Source organism: Cynara cardunculus (assembly GCF_001531365.2).
Source record: "Cynara cardunculus var. scolymus isolate 2C chromosome LG 2, CcrdV1, whole genome shotgun sequence".
NCBI classification, from domain to species: Eukaryota; Viridiplantae; Streptophyta; class Magnoliopsida; order Asterales; family Asteraceae; genus Cynara; species Cynara cardunculus.
In genome coordinates, this window is record NC_037529.1 from 18,135,075 (window position 1) to 18,150,982 (window position 15,908).

Below are 15,908 nucleotides of genomic sequence, written 5' to 3' on the forward strand. Positions count from 1 at the left end.
AAATAATAAAGTAACATAAAAATAATAAAATAATATATATTTTTTAATATAAATATATAAAATTAAATAAAATTAATAAAATATAAATATAAAATTAATTGAGTTGATGTTTATAAAAAAAAATCATTACACAAGTTTTAAAACAATCAACACCACTGTTAAACCACTATTAAAGGGGGTGCGATTAGCACTCCCCTTTTCGATTGGGTCAAAATTCAAATATCTTTGATTCTCGTTATCAGTTCGAGTGCAAGACTCCTCTCTCGTCACGCATCAATGGCGGCTATGAACCTCTCATCACCAACTCACACCACCTCATCCTCTTCTCTCCGGTTACTCTCTTCATCTCGCATTTGCACCCCCTCTAAAACTCTTTGTTTTCACTCTACTCACGTGAAAGACCTTTCCTTCTTCTCATTCACATCGTCAATTTCTCTCAAATCCAAGCTCACAACCAACAACCGTGCTCGCCATCTGACTCTCGTCGTTTCTGCTCTTGGGAAGCTATCGGAGACGGAATTGGTCTCCGTTCCTTCTGAATCCGATGCTCTTTCAGCTGTATTCCCTTCAGCTTCCGGCGTTTACGCCGTCTACGACAAGAACGGTGATATGCAGTTTGTGGGGTTGTCTCGAAACATTCAGGCGAGCATTCTTTATCACCAGAAATCAGTACCGGAACTTTGTGCTTCCATCAAGGTACATCACTTTACCCAAAAAAAATGTTCTAAATTTGGTGTATAGATTCAATATATAACCCCCAAGTTTAACATTACTTGATACTAATTCTAATGAATTTCGGGTGGTAGCATTTAGTTGTGAGATATATGTTGATTGGTTGTTCTTCTAATGTTGAGGGTTAATTACTCTTCCCCTTGATTGAAGCTGCCAAATGTGAATGCACGCATGGTGTTTGATGATATTACTCTTACAGTTCCAAGAAAATGATGGTTTTGACTTGCAAGTTCAAACCTGTTGATTTTATGCGCTTGTTTTGAATTTAGAACCAATAATTTTTCCCCCTTTTAGTATCTGTTATTAAGTTATTACTCATACAAAATTTCTTGGAAAATTGAAATCATATTATATTTTAAGTCAAAGTTACTGGGTGACCTAAAAATCTAAACATAAAACATGTCTTGTGTTTTTGAACAAAAGTGATACTTCTTCATAAGGGGGATTCTTGAAAAGATTGTAGCAATCAAGTTGAGTGATTCAACTCTACTCTAGAGTTGAAATACACTAGTATATCATGATGGGGCCATTTATGCAGTCAGCCAGTTTATTTAGCACAACAAACACAATTTATCTTAGTCCATACAGACAGCTCAATCCATACATAGCTTGATGGAAAAACAACCGAACAACGCCTATGACACTCTTGCTTAATTATCGATGAAAAGCCTGATCCAACAAATACTAGATACCATAGGCACATTTTTCAAACCAAATGGCATTATTGAAGGCTGTCATATCAAGTATGAACAGCAGTTTAGAAATGCCCCTCTCTCATCCTTAGTTGGTGATAGCTAGATCTCAAATCTCTGTTTGAAGGGCACCTGTTCTTGATGGTAGCCGATTAAACTCGCTATAGTCAACAACAAATGGTCTAAATCCATCATTTTTCTTCATAAGATAGAACTGGAGCACCACATGAACACAATTTAGCTTAATGCCTCTTCTTCTGACAGCTCCAATTCCTGCAATTTCAATGGTGCCATATAATATGGCACTTTAGAAATTGGTTTCAAGATGAGAAATCAACTACATCATGTGGTGATCTGGGGCAACTTCTGAATTGAGTATAGTCAAAATATTAGGTCCTCATTGTTTTTGTTCACAAATGCAGGCAGCACTGGGTTGCTTTTTGTTTCCCTCTCTAGTGTTAGTATGCTAGTAAATATATATATATATATATATATATATATATATGACATAAACTTAATGCTAATTTTCTACCCATAGTCATAGTCATAGGTTAATCTGAGTGGGTTTTCTACATAAAAAACCTACAGTCTTCTCACCAATTTGTATCACCCGAACCTAAAATATTGTACTCTCCAAATAACCTCCAAATTAGTACAATCATTTTGGATCTTGTTGTTTACTTCTAACTCGATTTTCTTGTCGCACATTCTTCTTTTTGAGCTTCTCCTTTTGCTATTTTTTTTCTCTAATGCTTCGGGCAAACTTTCTGTTCATTTCTCACACTTTCCACAAGTTGGGGGTTTTCACATAAACAACCGCTCTACTTTTTAATAGTTCGACTCTTTTGGTTTAATTATGGTAGGAGGTTACCGTATCTGACTACCAAGGGCTCACAGTTCACAACTAGGACCGATGTGGGACGAGATGTTATAATAGTCCTTTTCAAGGAATGTTGTGCTAGGACTATGAATTCCGTACTAGAAAATAATCAATGATTTTTGGGGCTGTCAATTTCTTCATTAAAATCTATGAACAATTTTCATTTCATTTTAGTTTACAACAATAAAATGCCGTTATGAGCTACAACAATAAAATGCCATTATGAGTTATGATAACAAATATATCGTACATGCTAGTAATGGCTTGCCTGAGTTCACAATGGTTCCACCTTCTTTCATACAAAGTGTACGATGTTATCACTAGGAAATGTTGAAAATATTATAATGGTCTTCTGTTCTGGATTCTCAGAGTACAACAAGAGAGATTCAAGTCTTCTGACCATTAATATTGTTTCTAATTGCAATTTGTTTACTATATATTTTTCATTTACAACATAAACCCTGCTTAAAGTATCTCTTTTCTTCCCAAGACTTGAATCACAAGAACATATTTTGTTAGGTTGGAGTGGTGGATAATCCTGATAGAACAGCATTAACGCAAGCTTGGAAATCATGGATGGAAGAACACATAGAAGTTTCCGGAAAAGTCCCACCTGGCAACGAGTCTGGAAACACCACATGGGTCCGTCAAGCACCCAAGAAAAAATCCGATCTACGGATAATGCCAGGCCGAAACGTCCAACTAACCGTTCCTTTAGAGGAACTAATTGACCGAATGGTCAAAGAAAATAAGGTGGTGGCTTTCATCAAGGGATCAAGAAGTGCTCCACAATGTGGGTTCTCACAAAGGGTGGTCGGGATTTTGGACTCAGAAGGCGTGGATTATGAGAGCGTGGATGTGTTGGATGAAGAACATAATGGTGGATTAAGGGAGACATTGAAGAGTTACAGCAAGTGGCCTACTTTTCCACAGGTGTTTGTTAATGGTGAATTGGTAGGAGGGTGTGATATATTGTCTTCCATGCATGAAACTGGTGAGCTTTCTGGTTTGTTTAAGAAATGAGGAGGAGCATTTTTATGAGTTAGTGCAGAAAGCTGTATTTATAAAGAGAGGAGATGATTCACTTTTGAAAGAATGTAAGATTATTGCTTAATTCGCCATATTTCAATATTTGCTTTTGCAGTAAATGGTCCCATGGCTCAGGGTTTGGCTCGTTTTATCCCTACAAACAAAAAACGACTGAGGTATGAGTTTTTCGTTTGGGTTTGGTTCCTCTCATTAACGACTGTTAAACCCTCTTTACATAAACAAGGGCAATATAGTCATTTTACCTCTAAGTATCATGTCGGAATGCCGTAGATTATTGTTTACTATTATTGTTAATGCTTACCGGGGTAATAGTTATACATCTTGATAAGAAACTAAAATTCATAAAAATAAGTTTGAATCATGATTTATTCAATTTTACATCTTGTTTTTACTTCTTGAAACCAATTCATTGCCATAAAATAGATATCATAAAATTTGCAACGAACGTATCGGATCATTTTGAAAGCTGGTTCAAGAACGTCGATTTTGCATGATCATCGCTGCTATAAAGACATGGATGTTGCCCAAATCCTTGCTTCTGTAACACATTTCTCGCCATTAACACAACCTCTTTGTTACTCAGATCGCAATTAGAGTTCTGATTCAACACATTCTCAACTGCATTACTAAATGCACCATAAGCTTTTTCTCCATTGCCATGAGGATTCATATCTGCACAACTTTCATTTGCTTGACACCCACTTAGTAAAATCCCGCTATCTTCGTGAACCGATGGAATCAAATGGAGTTCGTGTGAGGCCAAAGAGAAGCTGAGACTCGCGGCTGCTCCAAAGAGCTCCAGCAAATGGGTGCCCAGATCGGGTGTGTTTATGTGTGTCCTTGATGAAAGATGGTGTAGAATTGATTCAAAAGGGATGGTTTTGGATTTGGTAATTTTGTCGAGGGTTGGAACGTGATCCGCACGGAGTGAAGAAGGCCCGATTTGTTCTTTTTCTTTGTTGATTAGTCCGCCACTGTGGCAAGAATCCGAAAGAATCGTGAGACTCGCTCCTTTCGGCACTCGATTCACTAGATTTCGGAAATCCACATCTGCACATTTATACGGAACTTCAGTTACGTTTATTATGGTCTTTTATTACAACGAACCGTTCTTAGGCATCCTAATAAAGTACTTATGACATTAAGTTTGTAGGACAAAAGGCCAAGAACCGTATGTCATATTTGACTCTGTTTCAATAAGTTGAAACAAGTTAGACGACATAATAAGTTCCATCGACGAAGTTGGACAACTTAATAGAACACATAAAAAAAGGTGCGCTAATGGCTTTTTGAAGGATACGCTTGAAAAGTCTCGAGACTTTTTATATATATGACATTTTCCAAAAATGATTTATAAAATAGTTAAAATGACAAAATGTGAATACAACTTGTTAGGTCGCCTAATTTCATTCTAACACGTACGTTTTTAAATAGGACAAACAATTCTTGAACATAAACTTAAGGCTCCATTAAATACTCTATTAATTAGGACGTTTGTGCGTCCTAAAACCTCATTTTGTTAAGTTGTAGGATGCTAATGTTCATTTACCGTATATAAATATTATATACTTTAAAAAGAATATCTAATGTTCAAAATTTCATCTTCCTCACCTGTGATGAGATTGAAATCACACGGGACGATGGCTTCATCTTGATGAAAAGGACGCACTCGCTTGATCGAAGGAATCAGTGTGCCATGACCACTATAGTGGAAGTAAAGAACGTCACCCGGTTCAACCTCCTCAACCATACGGTCAAGTGCCTCCTTTATCTTTGCACCGGTGGGCATGATGAGCGAGCCAGGTGCATCGGTGAGGAGTTGGATGTTGCGTGGGTCGAACCCAAATCGATTAATAAGCATTTGTCTCATGGCTAACACATCATTTATGCAACCATGCAACTCATTTGGAGTGTTTGCATAGTTGCAACCTACTAAAACAGCTAATCTCTTGCTTCCAACAAGATTCTCCATGTTGATCAATCAAGTATCGAAGGGTATACAAATTCTATGGTTGTGAATCATGTGAAGATTTATAGAATTGGGAAAGTTGGTTTGGAAAACTTGAAGGAAGTTTTGGTGGTTGGAATGTGATTTCTTAACTTGGAAGTGAACTTGGTTATAAACTTCAACCATATGCCAAATGTAGGTTTAAAAGGAAAGTAAATAAAGCCCATGTTCTCAAAACCTTTTAGGAGAAACGAAATGAAAATAATCATAAATAGTGATGGCGAAATCGGTTTGGGACCGCGACCGGTAAAGAATCGGCCCTGTCTAGAACCGGCTTGACATTTTTGGTAGTTTCGTGGGACTGGGACCGGCCAGGCCGGGGACCAGTTATGGGACTAGCTAGGCCCAAAAATTCAAATAACTTTATAAATAAATGTATTTTTAAATAATTTTATAATGTATTTTTATAAGACAATGTAATTTTAATTATATTAAAACGTATTTTTAAAGTGTATTTGAGTGAACCAATTGTAAATTTTATAATGTATTAAAAATATATATTATTAAAAAAATTTAAAGAAAAATCTTATTTTTTAATGCCGGGACCGGGACCGGCGGCCCATAACCGATTATGAAGTACTTTGACCGTTCCTACCATTTTCAATCGGGACCGGCTACGCCAAGACCAGTTATGGTCGGTTATGAGAAGCTTGGGACCGATTAGGCCCGACCCGGCCCGGGATCGGTTTTCGGCCATCACTAATCATAAACTTCCTTCCAAACGTAGCAGAAATGGGAAGGAAAAGAAATAAAAGAAATTAAAATCCTTTAAAAAGATATTAAAATTACAAAACTACCCAACATTTAAGTATAAAATACATAAATTTAAAGGGTATATTTGTAAAAATGATATTTTTCTTTCCTTTTGTCTGCTATCCAAGAACATGATTTTTTTTCTTTATTTTCCTTTCCTTCATTTTCTTTCACTTTCGAGAACACAAACAAAAAAATTATTTTCCTTTTCTTTCTTTTCTCCCCATATTCAAGAACACATACGGGCTTATAGATTGTCTAACCTTTTCAAGTACGAAAGCTTTACAATGATGATTTTGTGTCGGGAAGAGTATTTGCAAACAAAGAGGACATTTCTTGACTAACCCAGTGGGGCCCTACCATGAATATGACAACCATGACAATCCCCAATTCCCCATAACGTTGAGAAGACTCGAACCGGCAACTAACGTGGAGGAGTCCGAGGCTCCAAGCCCTAGCCTCTACTTCTTGTCTACAATGGTACTGACCGAAAACGTTGATAACAATAATTCAATGGGTATGATTGGTATTGTTGTTAGTTATAACAGCCCAGATGTTGATATGGTTGTAACAGGCACATCACAAGAAAAAAAGGGGGGGGGGGTCTTAGGCACTTGCCACTACCATTGACCAAGGACTTTTAGAGCCTAATAATTATGAATCAAAATGTGTGTTTCTTCTTTATTAAGCATATCCAAATCCATGTCCAGTTTCATAAGTTACTACTACTTGTTACTATCTTAAACATAACACACACAATTTCATTTCCTCGATAGGAAGAGTGCTTACAAGCGACTCATTTGAGGCTTCTTTACAACGGGCTTGAAACTGGCGATACCTGTGATCTCCCGACCTGTCACCAATGTGTTAATGTCATATGTTCCTTCGTATGTGTAGATTGGCTCCAAATCTCCAAATGCCTGCCACAAATTAGAAAACACCAGACTCTAGATTTTAGAACGCTTTAACACAAAGATTCATAGAATGTACTTTGTATGAAAAACCACAAAGAGAAAGATCTCCCACAAACATAGAGTTGATACACACACATATATATACACGTATATAGTAACAGTTGATGACCCAAAATGTTGAAATTGGAACGAGCCAAATATGTTCCCCTCCATTACCAACTCGCTAAACCTCGAACTTTTTTTCCCCTCTCAATGAGTAATTCACTTAGAAGAAACAATAAATATTCAAACCAAATAAACCGAGAATATCCCACATGAAAGTAGGGTCTAGGAGGGGTGGGACGTACGTCAACCTGTCCTCCACTCCAAAGGGTATAACGACTGTTTCTGTGAAGACCGTTGACTTGTGGCAAAGTGTAAGTAAAAAAGAAAGGGATATCCCTGAACTTCAAATTTTTGGAGAAAACCTTGTTTCTTAAGAGAGAAAGAAACCAATGAAATGCCACCTCATGTGAATTTAGGCCACTGCAACCCCTTCTAGGTACGATATGTATTTACCCTTTTGAATGTGTTTTCACTTTTCAAACAATCGAATCATTACACAGGTGATAACGATGAAATGGCTGAAGGATAGGTATGCAGTACACACCGGCTAAAGTGAAATATGTTGACCAGTTACAAATGTCAGATACCTTTGCGACTAAAAAGTCGGATAATATTCCATTCCCACCAAGTAACTCTCGGCCTAGTGCAACTGTCTCCCTAGCCCTCAAGCTGATCCATGACTGCATATTGAAAATAGCCAGTCATGATATAAATCAACCACTTTTACTGTGTAATTTATGTTGAAAATGGAATAACAAGAATTATGCGAGACCTTGCCCAAGCTGGCTTGACCAGGAGTCATTTTACCAGCCTCATACAACTTGCAAAGGCGCCAACCCATGAGAAACATTGCTTGGATATTGGCCAACATTTGAACTAGCTTCTGCTGGTTGATTTGGAAAGCTGCCAATGGGGCTCCAAACTGTTTTCTCTCTAGTAAGTATCTATCAACCATAATTAACCAACCTTATCATCAATAAAGATATGCAGTTTTAAACAATTAAGATTCTAGATTAAATGCCAATACCTGTGGCACATATCGTAGACACCCATTGTGATGCCAATAGGTTGCCAGGCAACCATGACACGAGAAACAGCAAGCACCTGCATTCAGGTAGGGAGGGGTAAATAGATATTTAAAACATGAAGCACCCCAGCAGGGTATACACAACTAACAAATACACAGCAAAGCCATGACAAGCTTGCATTAACTAGTAGAAGATAAAATTTGAACAATGTGGCTAAATCAACTCCCAACTCATTAATGGTTCCAAGACAAACAGTGGCTCACTCCTCTCCACCAGTTCTCACCCTATCTCAGTAATACTAATCCGCATAGGAAACCAGTTTCTGGAATGAATTAATATTTCTGTCCATATGATCAAAATAATCATCCTCCGCACTCCAATGATGTAAATTCAAAACAGTGATGCATGCTACATGAATATTAAAGTGAACTCCACCTTTTTGTCTTGCTCCAGACATGTAATTTAGGATTATGACCCTCATGGTAAAGCATCTATATGCATCACTTCACAATTCTAAGAACCAGACCTTGCAGAATCATTATTCCAGATTATGACTTACGAGAAACTGACATCAAGAGAAATGTTAGAGGAGAAAMCCTGCCATATCGTAGCACAAGAAACTGGTAGGATACGAGTACACATTTGTGGATTATCATCATCGGGAAAAGTCAAAATGTTATCAAATCTTTATCTATGCGCTAATCTTAAATGGGCACCTAGCATTTAACCTCCACATACATGATTAATATCGGAAGTGAAGGTAGTTTTCATTATTCTGCAAGCTTACATGCTTTTCCAACAAGGCTTTTGAGCGGAAATGAACCAGGGTATAAGATTCCCAGTAGATTAGCTGCTAAAAATAGCAGGACCCAGAAACTTCTTTATCAATTGAATAGAGACTTCTACAAACTTATCTGATCATGTGTTCTGTACAAGTTAAGAGAATATAATAGCAGAAATAAATACAATCACAATGGAGATTGTTACAGATTATACAGTGAACACATAAAAAGACTTAAATAGCTTGAAGATTTCCGGATAAAATTTCAATGCGAGCAATGAAAGCAGAGTATGTAAAAACATGTGATATTATGTAGATTCAAGCAATAGATCAACCAAAGATAAGAACACGTTCAAATATATGTGTGTGTGTATATATATTAATGCATGTGTGGTGTGTCTGAGCTTATACAATCCTACTTTAGGAATAGATCAAGCAATAGATTCAAGCAATAGATCAAGCAATAGATCAACCATATGTAGCCATTGATAAGATATCAAAAGACCAAGGACACACTGCTTGGTATGTAGTATTCTCTTATTCCCCTTTGAAACTTCTACCCTCACAAGTAGCAGTTGAAGAGCTACCTGCCATTATCAGGGGAACATAGGAAAGAAAAAATGATACTGGAAGAAATGAGGTAACAGATCCATGTGAGGAAACAGACAGAAAGACTAACATGAGCAGGAGAAATTTGGAGGTGAAGGAGGTGAAGGTGGTGAAGTATGGTCCAAGTGAATGACGGACGGAGTGCTTTGAAGTAAGGTGTAGGGGATAGGATGTCCAGAAGAGGAGTGTAGGCTCATTTCCATCCTAGTTCTCTTAATTAACAAAGTAACTCTTAGTTTAATTTTAACAATTACCTGGGGACTCTTATTTTACTTCAGCTGTTCCCTCTTTTGTACTATATGTTTGCATCTTGGAGTTGCTTTATGCTCTCTTTTAATAGACATGTAATATCACTAAAGGCAAAAGTATCTTTCTAGAAGGAAGAAAAGTTACATAACCCCCAGCCACAATAAGTATATGGCATGAATGAAGTTGGTTATCTGCTTCTAATGATGGTAGCTGGGTGGGTTTTATAAAAATCAACTTCATACGTATAACATATATTCAAGTGTCTTCAATTTCAATCATCAAGCAAAAGAACCAGTATTATCATACTTTGCTTGTATCTTGGAAAGAGTTCACCCCAGGTAACCTGTCTTCATCAGGAACAAAAACTTTCTGTAACAGAATATCTCCATTTTGAACCATTCTGAGCCCAATTTTATTTTCTATCTTGGTAGCTTGCAACCCAGGTGCATTCTTCTTCACGATGAATCTGTAACAAATGAAGAAGCACATACCAATAACTAAAATAGGAAATGAAGAGAATGAACTAGCTAATGTAGTGGCATAGCTACCTGCAAAATCATTTCTTTTGCAATCACAAAACTAAAATAATTTAAGCAGACCTACTGCATGGATTGAGCACCCTAATCGAATTCTCATAAAATTTCAAAATGATATAGTAATGAGGGAATGCAATTCATCATCAACAGAAAAATTCTACAAAACAGTTTGTTGCAATAAGACAGAACCCAAAAGAACAGACTTCATTCGGCTTATCCTAGCATTCCAACGACTAGTTGTTAAATAAGGGCATCATAGTATGTAATAGGACACTCGTGACTCGTCTGTAAGAAAACTGTACTTCGGTTGTTAGCTTACTTGTAATAGAAAATTTGTGTGTGTTCTTGTATATAAAATCAAGCTTCACTCATTTGAATATCACAACTCTAAAAGCGCCCTTCTACTTTTGAAGCAGTTACAATACTCCCTCCGTCTCAAAATAAGTGTCCAAAAATCTATTTCAGTTTATACCAAAATAAGTGTCGATTTTCAAAAGTAAGTGCCTATCCAATTCTACCTTAATTAGGAGATGGAGAATTCATTACTTTTATTAAGGGTAAACTTGTCATTTAGTTAATTAAAAAGTGTAATAGTTACACATTTCTAAGACCATGTGCCTTTTTCATTGTGGTCATTTATTTTGGGGTGGAAGGAATGGCCATCGTCAGTATGCTTTGAGGGACACTAGCTCTCCACTACCAATTATAATGACCAATTGTGTACTTCCGAGAAGACATCGGACCCTGATCTTTTTCTTTGGTTCTAACACTTAAGTTAGGGCGTGGACTACATAAAAAATGACAATATGCATATGCTTATAGCTCCCCCTCTCTTTCTCTAGTCCCTTGTAAGCCATGCTTGCAGTGTGGGACTATATAAATATGACAATATCCATACTACTAGAACTTTCAAGAATAAGAAGATGCAGCACCATGAGTGCACCTTATATACCCAACGTCAGTAGCTATCACAAAATGTTATTCGTTTTTGGGTTGATTCTTAGACATGGTTTAACAAAAGTAACAGCAGTTTGCATAGTTGTTTTAACATGCACTTCCAAAATACTCGTACAAATTGCATTACTTGTAGACACAGTACAATATTTTCTTACCCATTTATCTGGTTTGTGTCTTTGTTTTTAGCAAAAATAATCAAAATATCTGCAAAAGTGCTGTTCCCAATCCATCGTTTTTGGCCTTCAAGTACCCAACCTCCATCCACCTGATAGTTCAGAATTATCAGAAATAGAAGAAAAGAAAGCATAACAATTGATTTGTCCTTCTCAACTGAACCAAACATCTTTGACAAGGCATATCCAAATTACAGCAGAATAGAGATCAGGGTCAATACTTTTGTTGCTGTTGTTCTAAGGCCACTTGCATCACTACCATAGTCAGGTTCAGTCAAACCCTGATGCAAAAGAAAATTAGATCATGGTTATCCATTCTGACAGGTACAAATAGCAGCACATAATCAGAGACCATTTCAAATCAGATAACAGGCTCACTCACCCAACAAGCTATCGTATTTAGTTTGGCCAGTGAAGGCAAATACTTCTGTTTTTGTATTTCTGACCCACATAGAGCTGATTTTGACAAAGATTTATCGATCAATGATGATGTTGTATTATTAAAATAAAAAACTGAATATTCCAAAATTACAATCAAGATCTTACATATAGTGAGCATTCCTAAAGAAGAATGCACTAAAATGAAAGTAGAGCAGCTTGCATCAACTCTGGCTAGTTCTGCCGTAACTATCGCATTTGCAGTGACGGACAGACCTGGACACCCATAACCCTGGAAAATAAAACTATGTAAGCAACAACCTTCAATATCTATATGCTAGGTACATAAATCCAAACATCCATAATATAATCAAAATACCTTGATAGTTCCACCAGCTATATTCAGAGCACCTAGCTTTGGAACAATTTGAAATGGAAATTCAGCCTTCTCCCAGTACTGCATTGACTCACGAAAACTTAACATCAGATTTTTGTAAACAGATAGACAGGATAGTTTGGTTTACTATAACTTTGTGAGCAAAAATCGTAAACCATTATAACTTTGTAATTAAAAAATCAGTATTAAGGAAAAAATTAAGAACTTTCTTATTCAAGATATCTTGTAGCAGACAGCAAAATGGAGCTTATGAAAAGTAATATCCCCAAATATAAGCAACATAACAAATAACAGTGCATGTTGATGCAACTTACACTTCCCTAAAATCTCAAAGAAAACTGTCAGCAGCTTAACGGTTGTTGACTTAGCATATACAGTATCTCCTGTGTTCAGTATTGAGCAGAAAATATGGAAATACCTTGGTCATTATTGGAGCAACTTCTCTCTCCACACACTCTCTTACTCGCAATCTTAGAGCTTGCTCCGCAGGGGTTAGTAGGTCATCGAAGTGATAGAAGTCTGAGGCTGCAATTTTAAGCAATAAAAACATTAGCAAGGGCAAATACAAGCCTTGTAGTTGATTAAAATAGTCTCATCAATCTCACTGCAAGGTGGAAAGACTGAAACTGGTGTTGCTTGAGGAAATGCAACGGAGACATCCAGTGCTGGAAGGTTAAAATACGAGCTCTTTGAATCCTTGCTCTGGTCATCTGTGTGAAAACAAAGTAACAGAAAATGATAAACAAAAAAATCCACTACAGACAACCACTGTGGCTATAAATGCAACACAAAGACAGAATATACACTATAACACCTCTTCTTGCATGCATACAGAAACCAAAATCCTCCTTGTTTCATATTCTCAAGCTATACATTGTTCAGTCTGAATCATTGTTGTCGAGTTCATAAATCATACCACCTCAGATTGAATCGTAACTTACTTTAATTTTGACTCTATCTCCGGACATTATTCACCAAACATAACACATCCGAAACATAACCGAGAATCATATCTTCATTATCTGAACTTGCAGCATCCCCTTTGGAAGCTTTTGGAGCACAGGTTTTTCTGGTCCACATGCATCTTTTGTTTACACGGACAATATACCTTGGTTAACAATAACTACAGTTTTAACAATACTTGCTGGCTGCTTAGTTTTCTTTATATATTTGAAGTCGGCTACATAGTAAAATCACCTCAATCTCTAATCTTAAACAAGTTTCTTTAACCTAGGTACAAGTCGGACTTGCACCATACTAAAAACCTAACGCAAAATCAATTGGACGACAAATAACAGTTCAATAAGAATGTGTTGGATGACTAATAAAGAAATATGCAAATCTATTTGTTTTGGATTTAAATAGAATAAGGATGAAAGTCGTTATGTAAATCATAATAATAGGTATCCAATTCAAAATATTATGAATCAGTAGCATATTACTAGGGAAAGTACACAATTAAATGAACTATGAACCAAAAACGAAGAATTAGAAACACCATCTAATAAACCCTCTATCAAATGATTATTAATTAAAGGATAAAAAGAAAGAATTCGTACAGAACATTGAAACCGAACAAATACGAGCTAAATGGAGCATATACATCTAAAGATTGAATCAGCAAAACCTAAGGATACTTCATATCAAGCTCTGGAAACATAGAAAAAAATATGTACCACGTTACACCGACAAAAGCATACCTATGTCGCATAGATAACCAAAAAATATCACACAAGCAGCTTCTAAATGTCACACACAGAACTGGTAAGGCCACAACCTACAGATTACAAATGCATGATTGAAGTGCAATGGTATGCTGTATCATACTGACTGAGTTATTTGTAAGATTTCCCCTTCCGTTCATTTCACTATTTCTTTTGAGCTTGATCTATGTTTACACGAATTCCTCTTTACCTCATTTGTAAATCAATTGAATAGTTGTTTAAGAATCGTAGTGAACCTTTTGTATGTGAATCATTAGCGTTCAGAAGAGGTTTTGATATTTGGGTGAAAGTTCTGCTTTCTTTCAAAGGTTCATAACCTTTCTACAAGAGTTGATAATTATGTTAATTCCTTGTCCAAAACTTAGTTTAGTTGTTGAAATCATGAAACCTAAATTGCCATATCCGTCTTTTCCGGCTCTTTAACATGTGTAACTGTGAATTACCCATTTGTCAAAATAGGCACCGTCCCAAATTTATACAAGCCTTTTTCTCTTTGTAGGAAGTACTAATTAGTACTAGCCAGGTTTTAACTATCTCATCAATCACAAAGCGCATGCATTAATCATCAAATGGATCTTAAACCATGAAGTTAAAAATCAAATTTTCATGATTGAACGGTATAGAGCTACATATCATAGCAAAACAAAAAACCCATGATGATGATGATGACAAAAGAGACCAAATTTGAACTAATAGTGAAGACAGAGAGAGAGAGCTTGAAGATTAAGTGATTGAACTGTTAAGGTGATTTTCGAGCGGGAGGTATTGGGATTCTTGGTAGTATTATGGGTGCTTTGCAAATCGCAATTGCAAATAAAAACATAACTCACTTCAAACTCCGATTGAACTACACTCATCACACAACAAACAAGAATCACCATATCAATCTGAAATCATAAAGCTGAAAATCAAAATTTCAAGACTAAATCAACCTAGTTTTCAGTATACAGCTGCATATTATAGCAAAAAAAAAAAAAACGATGACGATCATAAAATGAAAAATAAACTAACACAAGTATAATGAGATAACAGACCTTGAGGTTTTGATGATTGAATGGTCATGGTGATTCTGGAGAGGAAGGATTGACTCAGAGGTTGGATCCGTACGTTTTCGCTTCAGAGATGATGAACCAAACCTTTGGTTTTCTGGGCTATTTATTTACCAGCCGACCCCACCGAACCATGGACCCCTGGGGATAAATTATCCATAGCCCTCCTACCTATCTTCAACAATTTTATCCTACTTTTTTTTAATAAATTATTACCACATTTATTACAAATTCACTATAAATTTTATTTTTAAAATCAAGGATTTATATCTTTTATATTATATTATAAAGTATTTGATAAAAAAAATTTAAAAATCATTTTTTATGTATAAAATATTGTATATTGATACATATTACTTAAAATTCAAGATTACAAGTAAATCATGCATAAGTACAACTTATTAAAGCTCCATGTTTGAATTCGTATAACTAATTGCGGATAAACATAATCAAATACAGGATAAACATCTCATTTTAAATATAAAAAATCTAAAATATAATTAGAATAATCATTGAGTTCTAATAGAATCATTATCTTATAAAAAATAATGTTTTAAGGCAAAAATAAATTACTTCACTATTTGACCTAAATCAAGTTATAATAAAAAATAAATTTAAGAAATTATTTAAAAAATAGAACTTCTAAATAGTTGATTTGATACTAATATTGATATATTTTTTTTTAAATTTATGATATCTTCAAATTTACATTTTATTCAAAAATAAAATTATTATTATTTTCTTAAAAACACAAAAAATTGTATTATAACATCGACAGAGACAAAAAATAAAATAGAACATTAAAATCGAGATGTATCTCGTTGTATTGCGCGAGTACCCTTCTAGTTATATTATAGAGCATTTGACAAAAACTCTTAAAAATCATTATTTAT

At 35.7% G+C, this 15,908-nt stretch overlaps 3 protein-coding genes across 5 annotated transcripts; 1 reads left to right on the forward strand and 2 right to left on the reverse strand.

The window, feature by feature from the left end:
• Positions 1-202: 202 nt before the first annotated feature.
• On the forward strand, positions 203-3,651 carry LOC112507745 (bifunctional monothiol glutaredoxin-S16, chloroplastic). Of its 2 annotated transcripts, XM_025112432.1 has the most exons (3): positions 203-696; positions 2,824-3,298; positions 3,449-3,651. In XM_025112432.1, exons 1-3 carry the CDS (start codon positions 277-279, stop codon positions 3,622-3,624), a joined length of 1,071 nt encoding a protein of 356 aa, XP_024968200.1. In that variant the 5' UTR covers positions 203-276; the 3' UTR covers positions 3,625-3,651. The 2 variants fall into 2 exon arrangements, with proteins under 2 accessions (XP_024968200.1, XP_024968201.1); XM_025112433.1 differs by lacking the exon at positions 3,449-3,651 and having other exon boundaries at positions 2,824-3,447.
• A 152-nt stretch (positions 3,652-3,803) lies between these two features.
• LOC112507271 (metacaspase-9) lies at positions 3,804-5,529 on the reverse strand. The gene is made up of 2 exons (XM_025111785.1): positions 4,966-5,529; positions 3,804-4,404 (listed from the first exon to the last, which is right to left on the reverse strand). The coding sequence occupies exons 1-2, from the start codon at positions 5,324-5,326 to the stop codon at positions 3,809-3,811; spliced, it is 957 nt and encodes a 318-aa protein (XP_024967553.1). The 5' UTR covers positions 5,327-5,529; the 3' UTR covers positions 3,804-3,808.
• Positions 5,530-6,769: 1,240 nt separating this feature from the next.
• On the reverse strand, positions 6,770-15,093 carry LOC112506553 (acyl-coenzyme A oxidase 4, peroxisomal). 2 transcript variants are annotated; one of them, XM_025110680.1, is made up of 13 exons: positions 15,001-15,087; positions 12,851-12,952; positions 12,661-12,767; positions 12,225-12,302; positions 12,014-12,137; positions 11,850-11,923; positions 11,689-11,748; positions 11,450-11,559; positions 10,108-10,267; positions 8,162-8,238; positions 7,907-8,078; positions 7,722-7,814; positions 6,770-7,035 (listed from the first exon to the last, which is right to left on the reverse strand). In XM_025110680.1, exons 1-13 carry the CDS (start codon positions 15,026-15,028, stop codon positions 6,901-6,903), a joined length of 1,320 nt encoding a protein of 439 aa, XP_024966448.1. In that variant the 5' UTR covers positions 15,029-15,087; the 3' UTR covers positions 6,770-6,900. The 2 variants fall into 2 exon arrangements, with proteins under 2 accessions (XP_024966448.1, XP_024966447.1); XM_025110679.1 differs by having other exon boundaries at positions 6,774-7,035; positions 12,848-12,952; positions 15,001-15,093.
• Positions 15,094-15,908: the final 815 nt, after the last annotated feature.

What these genes read in the sequence shown, in the direction of transcription:
- LOC112507745 (XM_025112432.1), top strand. Translation starts at nt 277, where the DNA reads ATGGCGGCTATGAACCTCTCATCACCAACTCACACCACCTCATCCTCT. An exon ending in AACTTTGTGCTTCCATCAAG is followed by an intron (nt 697 to 2,823) that starts GTACATCACTTT and finishes ATATTTTGTTAG; the next exon opens with GTTGGAGTGGTGGATAATCC. An exon ending in GTCTTCCATGCATGAAACTG is followed by an intron (nt 3,299 to 3,448) that starts GTGAGCTTTCTG and finishes TTGCTTTTGCAG; the next exon opens with TAAATGGTCCCATGGCTCAG.
- LOC112507271 (XM_025111785.1), bottom strand. Translation starts at nt 5,326, where the DNA reads ATGGAGAATCTTGTTGGAAGCAAGAGATTAGCTGTTTTAGTAGGTTGC. An exon ending in TGATTTCAATCTCATCACAG is followed by an intron (nt 4,405 to 4,965) that starts GTGAGGAAGATG and finishes ATAAATGTGCAG; the next exon opens with ATGTGGATTTCCGAAATCTA.
- LOC112506553 (XM_025110679.1), bottom strand. Translation starts at nt 15,028, where the DNA reads ATGACCATTCAATCATCAAAACCTCAAG. An exon ending in TCAATCATCAAAACCTCAAG is followed by an intron (nt 12,953 to 15,000) that starts GTCTGTTATCTC and finishes GTTTTCACACAG; the next exon opens with ATGACCAGAGCAAGGATTCA. An exon ending in GTCTACGATATGTGCCACAG is followed by an intron (nt 8,079 to 8,161) that starts GTATTGGCATTT and finishes TATGGTTGATAG; the next exon opens with ATACTTACTAGAGAGAAAAC.